The 19,514-nt window shown below is 40.1% G+C and overlaps 1 protein-coding gene across 3 annotated transcripts in view; it reads right to left on the bottom strand.

Moving 5' to 3' along the window:
* Positions 1 to 8,481, bottom strand: part of ROCK1 (Rho associated coiled-coil containing protein kinase 1) — a 124,723-nt gene extending 116,242 nt beyond the window's left edge. Inside the window, exon 1 of one of the 3 annotated variants that reach the window (XM_061399800.1) lies at positions 7,423 to 8,481. In XM_061399800.1, coding sequence (XP_061255784.1) covers positions 7,423 to 7,515 — 93 coding nt within the window. In that variant the 5' untranslated portion in view covers positions 7,516 to 8,481. The remainder of the gene's footprint in view (positions 1 to 7,422) is intronic. The other 2 variants (XM_061399801.1, XM_061399802.1) reach the window with 2 other exon arrangements.
* Between the last annotated feature and the right edge of the window lie 11,033 nt (positions 8,482 to 19,514).

Raw genomic sequence — 19,514 nt, 5'->3', positions numbered from 1 at the left:
AAAGATGGTCCCTATTCTTATATTTCTACCCCCATATCACTTAACTTTAAATTTTTCCTTTTTAATAATAATTAATAACACAACTTTTTAAGTTTTTAAGGAATTATAATAAACACATAAAATTTTACAGATGCAATGGACACACAGCCCAACTCTTCACTGGGGAAATTGAAACCCAGGTAATAAAAAAAGATTTACTTATACAGCGAGTTAACAGCAAAACAAGGATAGGTGAATGCTCTCAATTTCCAGTTCAGTGTACTTCTCACTATACCATGCTAACAGGATATTTCTGAAAAATGTTGTCATTGTGAAATAGTAGTATCTATTCACCTTCTTGTACACACATGCGTGGGGTATTCATCAGCTATGTTCTGGACTTAAACTAAATGGATATCTCTTAGTAGGGATAGTATTGGGAAAGGGGAGCTACCAGACCATCTTCAGCAATAGAACTCTGTATGTAGTCTTCTCTGATACGTAGGCCTTTCTGTCATATGTCATAAAGAACCTCCAGTTTTTACTACATAACAACATCAAAACTTGTAATTGTGAAATAAAACTGTAGAGTTATACAAAATCTAATCAAAATTTGGATATTCACTCTTTTGTTCATTATAAAATATACGTGGTTCCTTCTTCTGGATTAAAAACATTTCTGACTCAAAAAATTAATGAATGGCCCAATTCATGTCTCAGCTGTTACTCTGAGCCACCTCTCTGTACACCCACAGGGTTCTTGTAGTACAAAGCCTGTTTAACAGAATAGCGAAAGTGTAAGATATGCAGAAAGAGAGTAAGAAAACTACATCTCTACAAACCAGCTGCCAATGTTATAAATCATGACTAAATGAATAAACAGTCTTCAAAAGCCCTCCTCATCTGTACTAAATCTCATCTAAATGTCTCCATTTTCAGTAACAATTGGCTTGGACACTTCAAATAAAGTAGAGCTGGATTACGAATTTATGAGAATGGTTTGAAGTGCCAGATAAATTACTCTGCCCTTAGAGAACACAAAAAATATCAACTTCCAGCCTAAGTACAGTAACTAGCATGTAATAGGAATACTGTAAATATGACAAAAAATAATAGTTACCAATTAACAAATGCTAAACTGTGGAAACGGAGAAGGTGATGGCACCCCACTCCAATACTCTTGCCTGGAAAATCCCATGGACAGAGGAGCCTGGTAGGCTGCAGTCCATGGGGTTGCGAAGAGTCAGACACGACTGAGCAACTTCACTTTCACTTTTCACTTAATGTATTGGAGAAGGAAATGGCAACCCATTCTCCCTTGCCTGGAGAATCCCAGGGACGGGGAGCCTGGTGGGCTGCCATCTATGGGGTCACACAGAGTCGGACACGACTGAAGCGACTTAGCAGAAGCAAAGTGTGGAAAATACTGAAAGAGATGGGAATACCAGACCACCTGACCTGCCTCTTGAGAAACCTATATTCAGGTCAGGAAGCAACAGTTAGAACTCGACATGGAACAACAGACTTGTTCCAAATAGGAAAAGGAATACATCAAGGCTGTATATTGTCACCCTGCTTATTTAACTTCTTTGCAGAGTACATCATGAGAAACTCTGGGCTGGAAGAAGGACAAGCTGGAATCAAGATTGCCAGGAGAAATATCAATAACCTCAGATATGCAGATGACACCACCCTTATGGCAGAAAGTGAAGAGGAACTAAAAAGCCTCTTGATGAAAGTGAAAGAGGAGTGAAAAAGTTGGCTTAAAGCTCAACATTCAGAAAACGAAGATCATGGCATCTGGTCCCATCATTTCATGGAAAATAGATGGGGAAACAGTGGCAGACTTTATTTTGGGGAGCTCCAAAATCACTGCAGATGCTAATTGCAGCCATGAAATTAAAAGACGCTTACTCCTTGGAAGGAAAGTTATGACCAACCTAGAGAGCATATTCAAAAGCAGAGACATTACTTTGCCAACAAAGGTTCGTCTAGTCAAGGCTATGGTTTTTCCTGTGGTCATTATGGATGTGAGAGTTGGACTGTGAAGAAAGCTGAGCAACAAAGAATTGATGCTTTTGAACTGTGGTGTTGGAGAAGACTCTTGAGAGTCCCTTGGACTGCAAGGAGATCCAACCAGTCCATCCTAAAGGAGATCAGTCCTGGACGTTCTTTGGAAGGACCGATGATAAAACTGAAACTCCCAATACTTTGGCCACCTCATGCAAAGAGTTGACTCATTGGAAAAGACCTTGATGCTGGGAGGGATTGGGGGCAGAAGGAGAAGGGGACGACAGAGGATGAGATGGCTGGATGGCATCACTGACTCAATGGACATGAGTCTGAGTGAACTCCGGGAGTTGGTGATGGACAGGGAGGCCTGGCATGCTGCAACTCATAGGGTCGAAGTCGGACAAGAGTCAGTTCATGAGTGACTGAACTGAACTGAACAAATGCTAACTAAATGCCACATGTTGTGATGATAGGTTTGTCTATATTATTTAATCCTTCTGAAAATCTAGTACTATTATCCCCCCACTTTCCTGAAGATGAAATAAGCTCTGAGAGGTTAAAATAATTTACCAACAATCATCTGGTAAGTACTATGGCAGAGCCTACATCTGAATCCAGGTTTAGAACCTACAGAAAGATTTGCTGAATGAACGAAGTAATTTTTTTTTAATCTTGCAACATACTATCAAAACATTCTGACTGAAACTAATTGGATATGCAACAGATATTGATAACACTCATTAATTCATAAATTATGAACAATGGCAAGCATATAGCTTTAAGGCCCAAAGAGTCAATGACCTCAAAGTCTTTTCATTCCACCAACAGTAATACAAACCCAAATGTGATCAATTCAACTGGCAGGACACGTAGAGGGATTATACAGCAATAATCTAGAATCTGGAAAGCTAGCCACACTCTTTTGAAATAATCCAACGTGTGACCTAGGATTGTCAAAGTTAAAAGTACACAACAAAAGTCCAATTGAGTGACAGGCATACTAGCAGTGTTAACAGGTAAGTTACATGGGACAAAGCTTATTTTTGGAATATTAGTAATTTGAGTAATAACATGACATTCACGTAGAGATGCCAAATAGGCAGTCAGGTATTTAGGATTCAAAAACAGCAAAAAGACTGAAAAATGAAGACCAGGATATTATGAGTAAGGAGATGGTACCAGTCAAAGATGTAAGAATGGATGAATTCTTCAAGAGAGGAGAAGAGAAAGATAAGTATTATGGCACCCAAGATTGAGGATGAGAGAAAAAGAAACCAGCAATGAAAAAATAGGAAATCAGTAGTTCAAGAAAGCCCAGAAAGAGAGACATTAAAGAGGAAAAACTCAAAAACAAAAACTTGAAACACTTGCCTTCTACATTCTGAAAAACTGACTAATGGAAGACGGTAGTGACACATACTAAGGGAACAGCAGTCTTGGAACTTAGTATGTATGCACTGTTCAACTATCATTGGTTCCCTTCCCTTCATGCCACCAACTCATTGCTACACCTCCACTGACTAAACAAAACTAGGGGGGAAAAGGTCAAAAACTTAAAAAAAAAAAATAAAGCTACAGTCGGATAGCTATATTTTCAATAAATGTATCTTGAAGAAAAATATATATACCTAACCTTCCCACTCACCAGGCTTTGTTTTTCCTTTTTAATTTACAAATTACAGACATTTTTCCCCTCTAGAAAAATTAACATTAATTAAACTCCATCCCTTACTGTTTTCAGAGGTATTCAACAACTTGAGAAATTGCTAACAAGCCTTAGATAAAATAATTCTAAAGTTTAAAAACAAGTTGGGAAAAGGAAAACAGCTCTTGGATGATCATAAACTATTACACGGACAGTAAGAGAACCATTAGGACACTGGAAGGAATCTGACTGACAGAAAACCAAATTACTGAGCAATCTGGATGCTATGATAAACAAGGGAATGGGTACCATATTACCTTAGTATCTGCAGACTCTACTAGCATTTGCAACATGAAAAATGTGCTTATCTAGTTCTTAAACTATGTGTTCAAGATAAGGTTGAAGAAATCATTCATCAGCGCTTCTCCCAGTTACATTATCATATAACCACTAACACTCAACAAAAAAAGCTGTTTTCATGGTGGGTGAGATGGTTTAAAAGACCCTTTGCCAGCAACTTCTTCTGAAAGCAAAACTTTCATTTCTGAAGAAGGGATCTAGTCAAGGAAACATAATTTGACAACTTTTTTTTTCCTGAGATTATAAAAAATATATCAGAACTTCAGTGTTCACATGGCACATAATACATAATGTGTATACATAATATAAACATAATACATACTGCTGCTGCTGCCAAGTCGCTTCAGTCGTGTCCGACTCTGTGCGACCCCATAGACCGCAGCCCACTAGGCTCCCCTGTCCCTGGGATTCTCCAGGCAAGAATACTGGAGTGGGTTGCCATTTCCTTCTCCAATGCATCAAAGTGAAAAGTGAAAGTGAAGACGCTCAGCCGTGCTGGACTCTTAGCGACCCCATGGACTGCAGCCTACCAGGCTCCTCCGTCCATGGGATTTTCCAGGCAAAAGTACTGGAGTGGGGTGCCATTGCCTTCTCCGATACTACTCAATAGGTACCAGCTAAATAAAGCAACAAAAGCCAAAAAATAAACAAAGTCAATCAATTTAAAAAGGGTATTGTTAGTACAATACATCAGATGTCCAAAGTCCGAACAGGAAAGAGTGAAAACAGACTCGTTGAAAAAGATGAGGCCGCCTGGTAGGTCATTCCAAATGGTTCAATGAATAGAAGAATGAATCCTTGATAAGAAACATAAAATAGAAAATTCATGCTAGATGCTACAAATCTGGAGAAAGGATTTTGCCTCCAAAGAAAAATTCAATCTTTACCAAGTTCAGATTAATATAATAAAATTTTAACAGCTAACAGTAAATAATTATGGAACTAAACAGAAAGAAGAGGGTGGGGGAATAAGTCTGTTGACTATGGTTCTTTAAGGTCGTGGGCTCTAAGATACTTGGGGGTCCTAACTCCGAGAGGCCCTGCCTGCCTGCCCACTTTGCCTCTTTGCTCTTTCACCCTTTCATCATTACATCAGTTTCAACTTGCATCTCTATCAGATGTTTTCCAAATGTTATCTTTAACTATGAGCTCAGTTTCACATCTCCAATAGTCTACAGATCGTGTCTTTGTGGTCGTCCCACTACCCCCTCAAACACAACAAACCTAAAACTCATCCGTTGCCAGTTCTTCCCGAGTGATTTCCAAACCTGACTTGTTTCACCCATGTTTTTATCAGTCTTCCTATAATCCAGGCTTACAGTCATCTAATTTTTTAGTTGTCCCTTCTCCCCAACTCTGCCAGTCAAATTCCATCAATTCTCCTTCCCCATCCAAATGACCCAACTTGGAGCCTCAATCATTTCTGGGCTATGTTCAATCTCACCCCATTTCTAGTCTTTCTCCACACAACCCATCCTGCACACGGCTACCACATTCACCTTCTTCATTCATCCTGGCATAATCATATTTACAAATACTTAACAGCCACAACATTCTGAAAAACATCTAAACGCCTTAGCCTAGCAATCAAATCCTCCAGCTCTAACCCCAATCTATCCTTCTAGCTTTCTCTTCCCCTAAATGTGTGCCAGCCAGTCATGTTTCCACCCTCAATTCATGTTATCTTCCACTCCCTCTTTGAGTACCTTCTACCCAAATCCTATCCATCCAGCATCCAACATACTCCAACTCTATCAACTCAAAAGTTCTTCCTTTCAATATCCAATTACCTATTCCAGTCATTTGAAACTTACTACATATTTTCTCAATCTGTGTTTTGCTTTATTTTGGTATATGAGATTAGGATTTTCAAGAAAAGAGTTCATGACTTACATTTCCCAGTATCCTCCACATTTCAATAAATTTATGAGGTTCCCACCGAATGAAACTATGACAAGAGGCTAGAAGACCACTAAACAAAACTAAATACTAAACTTCCCCTGTAACACTGCTCCATGGAATAAGGATATCAAAAAACAGGCAAAATCAAAGATATACAAAAACTTGCTAAGTATTAAGAGGAATGAGACTTCTTAAAAATTCTGGAGATCCTTCCTAGAAAGATATGTTCTAATTCCTTCTCTTATTCAATGAAATGTTTTCCATTGTATTAAGCATCAACCCTCCTTTTTGTTTTTCAATATAAAGAGCATCCATAATGTGGGTGAGACATTTCAAATACACAACCCACAACTCTTATTTCAGTCAAAGATGCTCAGAGTCATTTAGAAAGCTTTGGAGAGAAACTCTCTTGTAGAACCATACATTTAAAAAAAATATATATATACACAGCTATTTTGAGTAACTGAAATGTATATTAATTTCATACATTAACTTACATTTTCCTGATTCAAGATAAGATGTTAAAATGGTTATTATTTCTCTGAATAGCGTCATTTAGTTCACCTAACTTTACTCCCAAATACTGTGTACATCTAACATTAATTCCCTGACAAGGTTGTAAATTACTACCTAGGTACATATTCCTTGCAACTTTAAAGATAAAGTGGTTTTGTTTGGACAAAAACAAAATAATTATATAACTGCTAGTTGTTTGATAAAGGAAAAACTTGCTTACGAATAGACTGTAGCGAACAGTATTAGGGGAAATTGACAAAATTTTAAAACTCCAATTATCTATAGATAACTGTTCATGCTATCAAACACTGAAGAATTTTTTAGTGTTTTGGCCTTTCATATCATAAAAACTCTTTTAGAATGCTACAAAATCTATCATGTAAAGCACAACACCAAAAAAGGCAGTTATGACAAAATATCTGTGCAGTACTTTTGTAATCAACAGTTAATATGGTGATGATCTATCATTAGCTCGGGTTTTTACACTTAACAGTCCAGCAAAAAGTTCCTCTGACTCAAATCACCTATGACACTTTGGCTCAAAAATCACTTCCTCAAAATCGAGAATTGTCACAAGTCTAAAAATTAAACCCTTAAGGAGCTAAGCAGATGGAAATGGAAAGCAGTCTTTTCCAACCTCACTGTCAAACCGATCGGAAAGTTCGTAACTAAGCTCGCGGTTCAACAAGCTACATACGTAGTAGTAACTTTGACGTGGTAACTTTTTATATGACGCCTGCAACAGAGTTTTATAAGTATCTCTTGTGTGATGATGAACTGAGTCAGAGCTAAAAGTTCAGGGAATTCAGAGTCAGCCCAATGATACACCGGGCCAGGGCTGGAGATTTTAGAGGGACTCCAAGATTCATCAGGGAAAATACCAGGTTCCGGTGTTTTCTAAGATGATGTACACCTGAAACTTTCTTTCGCAGATAACCAGACTGAGAGCAAGAGGAAGGAAATAAATACAGAGACTCAGACAAGCACAAGAGAACAGGGCTACTTACCAGCAGACAATCTGAATTCACTTCCGATTTGGGATCCCGCAGCAGGTTGTCGATTTTTTCAAACCGAGTCTCAAAACTGTCGCCAGTCGACATGTTGCTGCTGCTGTGACAATACCCTCGTACCAGCACCGGCAGCGGAAAGCGATTTCAACCAACTTCCTTCGGCGGTGGGTTCGCGGCCGCGGAGCGGAGAAGCCGGAACCCCAGGGTCACCAGGTGCGCCCGGTGCCCCCTCCTCCCCCTCACTGAGGGGATCTCCGCGCTCCGGACCCCGGGCCGGGGGCGACGGCGACCCACAGCCGCTCGGACGCCCAAAGTCGCATCCCACCTGGCAGCTCCTCACGACGGCCGACTGCGCCGTCGCTCCGGCGGAGGGCTGCAGCCTAGCGGGCCCCGGCCGCCTTCGCCATGGAGGGTTCCCGGTGCCGAGACGGGCAGGAGGGGGGAGAGAGGGAGAGAAGCAGGGTGGAGACTCCTCCGGGCAGCAGGGGAGGGAGAAGAGGAAAGGCGAATGCGAAGGGCGGGCGCGGAGCTGTGCCAGCTGCCGCCGCCGCCGCTCGGGCCCCGGGCCGGGCCCGCTCCACTCTGAGGCGCTAGAGGCGGTCTAGCCCCGCATCCCCGGCTCCACTCGGCCCGGCCCGACGCCCCGATCCGCCTCGGCCAGGAGCTGGTCCCCCACGGGACAGCCTCACTCTCCCATTTTGTCCCGGCGCTGCTGGGGCTGCTGCCGCGGTGTCCGGCGGGGCAGGGCGAGGTCGGAGCCCTGTGGAGGCTCGGGGGAGGACGGGCTGGCAAGCGGGCGGCGAGGATAGACGAGAGTCGAGTCCCGGCGGCTGCGGCTGGGGGAAGCTTCTGAGAGGCGCTGCGGCCCCGGCTGGGGAAAGGGCGAGTCGCGCGGCGAATGCTCGAGTGGAGGGGGGTGGGGCGAGGGGGGCCGTGAGGGACTAATATGTCCGCCTTCCTGTTCAAACAAACGGAGACCGCCGGCGCGCACTGCGCATGCGGGGCGCGGACGTTCGGAAGGGGAACCGGGCCGGCGCCGCGCGCGCCCGCGCGCGCGCACTGGGCGCCTCCGCAGGGCCGGGCTGGGCTTGGAGGGGGCGGAAGGCGGGGCGCACCCGGGGCTTAGCGGGAGGGCAGGCTGGCAGCCGGGACTGGTGGACTGGGTGCGGCGGGTGGCACCGCCCTCGCCCCGGCAGGCTCTGAGCAGCCACGCAGGGCTCGGGAAGCGACGTGGGATCCACACGAGGAGGAGCTCCCGCCGCCTTCTCTCGCGTCCTGGTCGTTGCCCTAGCTCTGCTTCCTCTGGGCTGCAGCGGTAGGGAGAGTTGTGGCAAGAAAGGATGCTTGTTATTGTTATTTTAGAGATACTTTTTTTTCTTTTTTTAAAGGCCTCTTCGCCGACAGGAACCAACATTTTAGCACCAGCGGAGGCTGGTCTTCAGTAGTGCTTCAGCGTCAGCCCTCCGTGAACCCCATGTCGTTTTAACCCGTCTTTGCTTCCATGGGAAAATTACGAAGCAGTGTAGTACATACATAACCCTCCAAACTCAGCGTGTGTGTCAGGGGAGCTTTAAACTATGGACTCCGGAAGATACAGTCAGTAGAAGTCAAGCTTAGTTTAGTTTAAAAAAAAAAAAAAGGAAAATAATCTCATAGGAAAAAAATCAATATTTTTTAAGTTATTCGTACTAGTTCCCTTACACCATTAAGCCTCCCACTGTAGTTTTCTTCTTGATGTGTAATTCTGCCATTTCGATTTAAAAACATTCAGTGAAACTTAAAATTGTGAGTTTACTAGACTGAAGTAGGACATGAAAATAATGGGCCTTTCCTCCTAATTCAATTGCTTCATTGACTTGTGGGAGAGGGTGAGACGCCTTACCTAACCTACTGATAAGGTACTTTCAGCAGGAAATCCACCTTAATTCATTTCCAATCAATCTTCAGTTTGACTCATAGGTCAAATAAAGGACTGCGAAAAATCGAAAATGTGGATGTTTTATCCTCCACTGGAAAAGGCTGCAGACGAACCAATTGTCTTTCTATATAAAAAGCTCTGTACAGCATCTGAACTGCAGCATACCAACTTCCTGCTGTGTGTCAGAGCTTAGGAAAATGTACTATTGTTTGAAAAATGGCATTCTGTTTGCATTGTGTTAGATGCAAGAAATATTGAACTATAAAATCCACAGTATCAATGAAGATAAAAGTCAGTCCTCACAAAAAGACAAACAATTAAACAAATTTCAGGTATTTCATTAAATGCTTTTGCAGTGAGTTTTCTTGGCTCCAGTATTTTAAGCCAGTCATGTGAATTAAATTTATTTTTAAGCATAGAGCTTAAAATAAATCTGGCAGTTGCCCTAAAATAAATTTCCTAAACTCTGCTTGTCCTTTTTTATTACCATTTTTAGGTAGTCTTAGGAATTTTGTTGTTTCTCAGAACGGTGAGCATTATGCTGCTTTCCACTTGAGCACATGAAAAAATGCTGGTAGCTAAGACAATACTTGAGTGGTCCTGATAAATGTAACTTGGACTGAAAGTCCATCTGGCCAAACTGCTAGAAATATAGGTGGGGCCTATATATTTTATTGATCGACAGGGCTATCTGATTATTGTAACCCCACACTAGTTGTCTTTTACCATAAGATAGATAGACTCTGTATCAATGTTTTTGTTTTTTAATAGAGAAGTCCTCACCTGTAATAGAATAGACTTAGGACTCATTGGAAAAGACTCTCATGCTGGGAGGGATTGTGGGCAGGAGGAGAAGGGAACAACAGAGGATGAGATGGCTGGATGGCATCACTGACTCGATGGACATGAGTCTGAGTGAACTCCGGAAGCTGGTGATGGACAGGGAGGCCTGGCGTGCTGCAGTTCATGGGGTTGCAAAGAGTCGGACACCACTGAGCGACTGAACTGAACTGAACTGATACGACATTAAATTTCCTTTCTAACTTTAAAATTCTATTATTAGTCTTTTCAAAGCATTGTGGACATTTGAGATCACGCTTAAAGTATATATTAAAATCCTAAATGCAATTGCAAACTATTGATACCATGTACAAATAGATTAAGAATATAATACTGATTATGCATACTGAGTGCATCCCACCTATTAGGTAATATGTTTGTATGTGTGTGTTAAGTTGTTTTAGTTATGTCTAACTCTTTGCAACCCTATGGACTGTAGCCCACCAGACTCCTCTTCCATGGGATTCTCCAGGCAAGATTACTGGAGTGGGTTACCATGCTCTTCTCCAGGATATTTTCCCAACCCAGGGCTCAAACCTGGATTTCCTACATTACAGGCTGATTTACCAACTGAGCCACCAGGGAGGCTCTAGTATTATCTTCCAGTTGTATTGTTTACATCACACAGATAAATGATTCCAAATAAAAAGGGCATTATAAAACTTGCAAAGTGATCAATATGGTGGCTTCCCAGGTGGCACTAGCAGTAAAGAACCCACCTGTCAGTGCAGGGGACAGAAGAGAAACCGGGTTCCATCCCTGGGTTGGGAGGAGCCTCTGAAGAAGGAAATGACAACCCACTCCAGTATTCTTGCATGGAGAATCCCACAAACAGAAGAGCCTGGCAGGCTACAGCCCATGGGGTCAAAAAGAGTCGGACAAGACTGAAGTGACTTAGCACCCACTCAATGTGGTTTCAGTCCCTAGGGAAAAATGTGAAATGAAAAGAGCAAGGTGTGAATAAAAAGGATCTTGACGGCATTTGGTAACAGTGACTTGACTAGAGGTTTCTGAACACTGGGTCCAGGAACCAGTGGCCATCCTTGGTGGCTTGTTCGTAAAGTAAGCAGTTCTACTTTAAGACCATCTTTCAATCTGAAATTCTCTTGGCTACTTTAAAAAAAAAAAAAAAACTAAATGTACTTTCCCCTAAGAAGAAAGAATAACAGGAAATGGTACCATTTTTTTTATGTTTTCACTTGGAAATTGAAAAATTACAAAGTTGGCAGCTTAAGCAAATATATCAAGTTAGTTATATTTTAATTTTTCTGGTTTTTTGGAATTCAAACATCTGGAAATGTTTAATTTAGATGAGACTCTTGCTAGGACCTAATGAAGAAACTGCGGTGCTAAAAGAATTTGAGTGAGGCATAGTTGGGAGAGATCATGGAAAAAGTAGAAAGATTTGGGTGTAGACTTGTATATAGTGAAAGACAATTAAGTCCAACATTCCTTTGCTTTTGGTTATTTGGTAGGAAATAGATTCCTTTTAATGTTTACAGAATTTCTTTCACAAATAATGATGTACTAATTAACCTCCAAGAAAGGTCCCCATTGAACCCTGTCTCCCAGTATTCACCCCCTCCTGGAGGCCCCTCCCACACTGAATCTGGGCTGGGGCCTTGTGACCTGCTTTAACCAGCAGAGTGCAGCAAAAATGGCAGTGTGCCAATATCAAGCCTAAACTTTGTGAGTTTGCCTGGCAACTAACGGTTTGGTGCTCTGGGAAGTCCAGCTAAGCTGAGATCACCATGGTGTGAAGAAACCCAAGCTAACTAACCACAAGAAGACCAGATGGAAGATAACTGAGGAATCCATAGAGAACGGAGACTCCAGACTTCTGACCCACATCAAGCCATTCCAGCAGGCCCTAGCCATTTGTAATGCCCCTGATGATGCCACAGGGATCAGAGACAAGCTAATCCCTCCACACACTGCCCACACATCAGAATCGTGAACACATAAGAAAATGGTTGCTACTTTGAGCCACTAAGTTTTGGGATAGTTTCTCAGCATGAGATGACCAAACAGTTAGATTTCAGGCAAAAAAAATATTCATAGTTAAATGTGCATATAGACATATATTGAGCGTACCTTTTATACTTTTTTTTATCTTAACCATGACACAGGGAAGTGGTCCACAATAAAGTGTTATAAAGGAATGACAGGGTTCCCCCGGTGGGGAATCCGCCTGCAGTGCAGGAGATGCAGGAAATGTGGGTTCAATCCCTGGCTCAGGAAGATCCCTTGGAGGAGAAAATGGCAAGCCACTCCAGTGTACTTGCTGGGAAAATCCCGTCGACAAAGGAGCCTGGTGGGCTACAGTCCATAGGGGTCACAAAGAGTCAGACACGACTGAGTGAGTGAGCACACACACACACACACACACACACGAAGGAATGACAAATTAACTCATGTTTATTGTCTTTACTTCAATAAAACCTTTGTACAAAAGAGATGTAAAAGCTTTTTAATCACATTAAAGAATGATTCCAGATTTTTTAAAAAATTATAAAGCTATCATATTCCCATATAAACACATTTTCACCTGTATTTTAATATTTTCTCAATTTAGTGCATAGTGATGTCTAGTCTGTCTTAAAAACATACCAAAAATTCAGGTACATACTGTAAATTACATATCAATTGTAATTCAGTGCCATAAATTGCATGTAATTTCAAAATTGCATACCACAAATGTGTTAAGAATGTTATGTGGCTAAGTTCCTATAGAAACTATAGCTAACATTTCCAAGAAAGTATGATACTTATTATGTTTCACGTAACTTTCCAAAAGGGCATTACTTTTTTTCTTTTTTTAGTCTAGAAGAGCTTCAGTTGATTCTGAACAACTTTAGTAAACTCAAAGTTGTGAAAATTTACTTTCAGTTCTGTTTTAGGAAGTTGGTTTTATATGATTAATATTTTCCCACAAAGTAGTTTATATGTACACATTTTTTTAGATCTGTGACGTGAATCAGGAAGAATATGTTCCTTTACTCAGGAATGCTCTTGAGATCAGGCCAGGTTTTCTTTTCTTTCTACAGAACATACAAGCTTGGGAGTCAGTATAATTTGACATGTTTATATCTGCTAGGTGTGCAGTAGTAGATGTACATGTTTACATCCTTTATGTGAACAGTAGTAGTAACATGGTTACATCCTAGGCAGCCTAGGTGCTGCCTAGGAAAGTTGGGGATTCGGCATCTATCAAGATTCCCGCAAGGAAAAGTGTAGAGCCAGCTATGAGCACAGGGCGCCCTTAAGGGCTTCTCCTGACTCACCCTGGAATGCCTTTCCCTAACATCTGTTTTTTATTTCTTAGAAGCTGCTATTCCATTCAACTGCAAAAATACTTGCACTGACCCTGGAAACAGAATGGAGAAATAGAAGGAAACAGATTTCTATAAAACAGCTACTTCCCTGCTCTATGTTATTGCCATCTTGGGGACCCTTCTGTTACCACACTCACAAGCTCCAGCATGTAAATGTCTGATGTTGCAAGGTCATTCCAAGGGTGGGCTCCACAATAGTTTGTGTTTATGGAACCCCTGAGATGAATGTATACATGACCCTAGTGAGAGAGGAAAGGCCAGATCAAGGAGATAATAACAGATATGCATGATTGGTCACAAACTCTCTTTCATTTTTTCCAAGAACCTCCTGTCCACATTTCCCTTGTCCCACCCAGCAGCCCTCCATTGAGTCCCAGTTGTGAGCTTCCTGGCCCACTGCTTTTTAGGAGCTTATATTCTTCCTCTTGCTGCTGCTGCTGCTAAGTTGCTTCAGGCGTGTCCAACTCTGTGTGACCCCATAGACAGCAGCCCACCAGGCTCCGCCGTCCCTGGGATTCTCCAGGCAAGAACCCTGGAGTGGGTTGCCATTTCCTTCTCCAATGCATGAAACTGAAAAGTGAAAGTGAAGTCACTCAGTCATGTCCAACTCTTCTCGACCCCATGGACTGCAGCCTACCAGGTTCCTCCCTCCATGGGATTTTCCAGGCAAGAGTACTGAAGTGGGTTGCCATTGCCTTCTCTGATTCTTCCTCTTAAGGGCCCTCAATTGGTAAATTGCCTTTTTTGGCAGTGACAGGCTCTTCACTCAACATCTACTTCCCTTTTTTTTTTTTTTTTTTTCATGACAACTTTTATCACTCATCTCTGTCTCAACTTCCATGCCAAGCCTGGCACTCTGTGACGACCTAGAGGGGTGGGATGGGAGGAGGAAGGGAAGCTCAAGAGGGTGGGGATATATTATATATTTATAATTATGACTGATTCATTTTGCTGTATGGCAGAAACTAACACAACATTGTAAAGCAATGATCCACCAATTATTTTTTTTTTAAAAAGACTTCCATGCCAAACATGTGGAAACAGAAAAATGTCTGTTTCTGAGAGTTCACCATTTTCCCCTTCCCTTTCATTCAAAGCCCACTTGAAACATAACATCTCTAAAATCCCTGTAACTTGAAGAGAGGCACTGACTCCTCACGTTTACCCATCAACATGTAAATATTACCCTATATACTCTACATATTCTTTCTTGGGGCTTCCCCAGTGGCTCAGCGGTAAAGAATCTACCTGCAATGCAAGAGGCACAAGAGACTCTGGTTTGATCCCTGGGGCAGGAAGATCCCCTGTAGAAGGAAATGGCAACCCACTCCAGTATTCTTGCCTAGAAAAGCCCATGGACTGAGAAGGAGCCTGGTAGGGCTACAGTCCATGGACTAGCAAAGATCTGAGCTGCCTGCATATTCTTTCCTAATAACCATGACCCTTCCCAAAGAAAGGCAATGCCAAAGAATGCTCAAACTACCACACAATTGCACTCATCTCACACGCTAATAAAGTAATGCTCAAAATTCTCCAAGCCAAACTTCAGCAATATGTGAACCGTGAACTTCCTGATGTTCAAGCTGGTTTTAGAAAAGGCAGAGGAACCAGAGATCAAATTGCCAACACCCGCTGGATCATGGAAAAAGCAAGAGAGTTCCAGAAAAGCATCTATTTCTGCTTTATTGACTATGCCAAAGCCTTTGACTGTGTGGATCACAATAAACTGTGGAAAATTCTTCAAGAGATGGGAATACCAGACTACCTGATCTGCCGCTTGAGAAATTTGTATGCAGGTCAGGAAGCAACAGTTAGAACTGGACATGGAACAACAGACTGGTTCCAAATAGGAAAAGGAGTTTGTCAAGGCTGTATATTGTCACCCTGTTTATTTAACTTATATGCAGAGTACATCATGAAGAAACGCTGGACTGGAAGAAACACAAACTGGAATCAAGATTGCCGGGAGAAATATCAATAACCTCAGATATGCAGATGACACCACCCTTATGGCAGAAGGTGAAGAGGAACTAAAAAACCTCTTGATGAAAGTGAAAGTGGAGAGTGAAAAAGTTGGCTTAAAGCTCAACATTCAGAAAACGAAGATCATGGCATCCGGTCCCATCACTTCATGGGAAATAGATGGGGAAACAGTGGAAACAGTGTCAGACTTTATTTTTCTGGGCTCCAAAATCACTACAGATGGTGACTTCAGCCACGAAATTAAAAAACGCTTACTCCTTGGAAGGAAAGTTATGACCAACCTAGAGAGCATATTGAAAAGCAGAGACATTACTTTGCCAACAAAGGTTCGTCTAGTCAAGGCTATGGTTTTTTCTGTGGTCATGTATGGATGTGAGAGTTGGACTGTGAAGAAGGCTGAGCGCCGAAGAATTGATGCTTTTGAACTGTGGTGTTGAAGAAGACTCTTGAGAGTCCCTTGGACTGCAAGGAGATCCAACCAGTCCATTCTGAAGGAGATCAGCCCTGGGATTTCTTTGGAAGGAATGATGCTGAAGCTGAAACTCCAGTACTTTGGCCACCTCATGTGAAGAGTTGACTCATTGGAAAAGACTCTGATGCTGGGAGGGATTCAGGGCAAGAGGAGAAGGGGAGGACAGAGGATGAGATGGCTGGATGGCATCACTGACTCGATGGACGTGAGTCTGAGTGAACTCCAGGAGTTGGTGATGGACAGGGAGGCCTGGCGTGCTGCGATTCATGGGGTTGCAAAGAGTCGGACATGACTGAGCGACTGATCTGATCTGATCTGATGACCCTTTATAAACTTTGCTTTTTATTCGCAAGCAGTGTTAGTGCTCTGCTATTTGGATTAATACATATGCTCTTGTTTATGTGTTCTTGTCATTACTGCTTCATGTGTTCCCTAGGGCATATGCTAGGCCTTTAAAAGCAATACTAATTTTTTTTTTCTTCTTATAAAAATAGTACATGCTTATTTTTAAGATTTTGGGAAATATGGAAAAGTAAAAGAACAAAATTCACCCATATTCCCACCACTCAACTATAATCACTATTGATAATTTTGAAGTTTTTTTGTAATTATTTAGTTCCCTGCAGAGGTTTGTTTGTTTTATATGCTGTATATACAGTTCTTATATACTGGTTATTTTTCAGTTTACATAATGATTTGTGTAAGCATATTTACCTTAAATATAAGTTTTAATACCTGCATAATATTCCAGTCCAGAAATTTATCATAGCTTATTTAACATTACTATAAATAGTGCTACTAAAAAGATTTTTTGTGCATTAGTTTTCATTAAGTTTTTTGTGCATAAAGTTTTTTCTTTTCCTTCTTTTTTTGGATTTTTTTCCCTTAAAAAATTTTTTTTTAATTTTATATTATAAAATTTTTCCTTAATTGAAAATGACTTCCTTCAAAATGATTCTCAGAAGTGGGTCAAAGCATTTTAAATACTTTTGATGTATTTTGCCAAATTGTTTTTCAGATAGTGATGAAAGTTATACTCCAGCTACTTATATTTATTTTTTTATTTTTTAAAATATTTACTGTTTATTTATTTGTCTGCACAGATCTTAGTTGCAGCAGCTCTGTGGCTGTCTGCAGGATCTTTAGTCGTGGCACGTGTAATCTAGTTCCCTGGGCCCCTGCATTTCTAACACATAGCCTTAGCCGCGGAACCACTAGGGAAGTCCCTGGCTACAGACATTTATGTCCCTTTAAATACCTCCTCGCTGGCGCTGAATGTGTCTTTATTAACATCTTAGCTCATTGTTGTATTAATTTGCATATCTTTGATTACTACAAGGTTGAATATTTTGCCATTTGTTGTTAATTAGTTGTTTTTCTTTTTCTATGAATTAATTTATGATTTGTGCCTATTCATCAGTTGGGCCTTGGGATTTTTCTTATTGATTTATATGAGTATAAATATGAATGTATGTATGTATCTGTATATGTGTAGGTATGCATATATATGTATGCCTTAAGGAGACTAAGTTTTGTTTTCGAATTGAAAATTTTTACCAATTTTTTGTTTATTTAAACATTTTGAGTATATTTTTGTCAATTAAAATACATACTTTAAAAAATTCTGTCAATGACTTTTTAAAAGGAATTTGTTTTATTATTTTTATGCTTAGAAACTCCTCCCACCTTCCAAAAGTTTGAGATATATATATATATATATTCTTTTTTTTGTCTCCTTTCCCCACCCTTGCTATGTCTTGCCTTCTACATAGTTTTAAAATTCCAACTGAAATTCATTTTAATATATTGAATAAGTTGAGAATCAACTTGTATCTTTTCAAATTGCTGAACAGTTCTATCAACATCGTTTATTAAGTTAACTTAACTTTCCTTATTGATTATGTTACTCTCGTTGTCATACATTAATTATAATATCTATATTTATTCTTGAACTATTGCAGATATATTAATTCTACCAACATAATAATATAATGGTAGTTAATGTGATTATCTTAATAACCCAGAAAAGTTATTCCTTCTTTGTTACTTTTCTTTTAAAATATTTTCCCAAACTATTTTAACCAGTTATTCTTCCATATGATTTTAAGAATATTTCTTCAAGTACCTCCTCACTTTCATTGCATTCCATTACATTACTATTTTAACTGAAAATATTTTATAACTTAATTTGGAAGGAATACTTTATGATATTCCATTTTCCAGTTCAAAAATCAGTAAACTCTATTCAAAAATTATAAAAATGTTTCTTGACAAAATTTTATAGATTTTTATCACGTAGGCAACACATATTTCTCATTGGGATTATTTCTGGGATTCTAAAATGTTGGTTGCTGTCTTGAATAGGACCTACGTTCTGATTATTTCATGATTATTGGTATAAAGGAGCAGTATTGAATTTGATATACATAGTGGTCTTTTATCAAGCCATTTTGCTGAACTACTATTGGGTCTATAAAATCTTCTAACATCCTCCAAAGAGGGGACATAACAAACTGTGACAAATCACTAATTCTGAGATATATCTCAGTTTTGGAGAGGTTAAAATGTGGAAAACGGCAAGTCATAGATTTGATAAAATATCATAGATTTCTAAATGATGATGATTGGGTTTCTTTCTCACCAGTAATCATATCTTACATCTATTTCAGGTCTCTGTGTCTTGGCCAGAGCAATAGAGGCATATGACAGGCAGTCCTGTCCTTCACCAGTTTTCCAGAGAGATAATTCATCTATAAGCCTGATGTTAACTTTTGATTAAAATAAATACTCTTCATCATTTTAGGACAATATCTTTCCATTCACTGGATAGCAGTCAAATACCAATTTCATATCTTCTATGCTGTGCTTTTATTTACTTATCATTTTTCTTAAAGTGTGCCACTTTTTAAATGTAAATTTTAAAGTAAATTAAGTGGAAAACTTTACATCATATAGAAGTTGGAGAAAGAAAAGCAGAAAGAACAACAAAAAAGAAGATGGAAAAACAGAATCACTTTCCATAAATGGGAGGTAACCATAAAATTTTTTTAAAAGCACAAAATAATGTTATATTCTGTTTACTTACTGTTGCTTGCTTAAGGCTCCAAGCCTAATGCCAACTCCTACTTATTAAAAGAAAAAAGGATATTAGCAAGTATTGAAGAAACATGCAAAATTGAAACTTTCTCCTGGAAGTAATCAGATTACAAAGAGAATTGCAATAATGTTCTCAGCATAGTTAAAACCATGTCTGAATCTCACCTAAAATCTCTTAACAACTGTCATATATAACACACAGCAGTGTTAATTATATTTATCATATTGTACATAGTATCCCTAGTACTTACCTTATAACTGGAAATTTGTACCTTTTGACTGACTTCATCCACTTCTTTCTCCCATCACCTGCTTCACTTTTGGTAACCACAATTTGATCTCTTTTTCTGTGTTGGTTGGTTGGTTTTTTAATATAATTGATCTACAAACACTATGTTAATCTCCATTACAGAACATAATGTTTCAATATTTCTATTCATTCAAT

Source organism: Bos javanicus, chromosome 24 (genome assembly GCF_032452875.1).
Source record: "Bos javanicus breed banteng chromosome 24, ARS-OSU_banteng_1.0, whole genome shotgun sequence".
Lineage (NCBI taxonomy): Eukaryota > Metazoa > Chordata > Mammalia > Artiodactyla > Bovidae > Bos > Bos javanicus.
The sequence above is the reverse complement of the archived record's forward strand: the minus strand, read 5'-3'. Positions and strand labels throughout refer to the sequence as shown.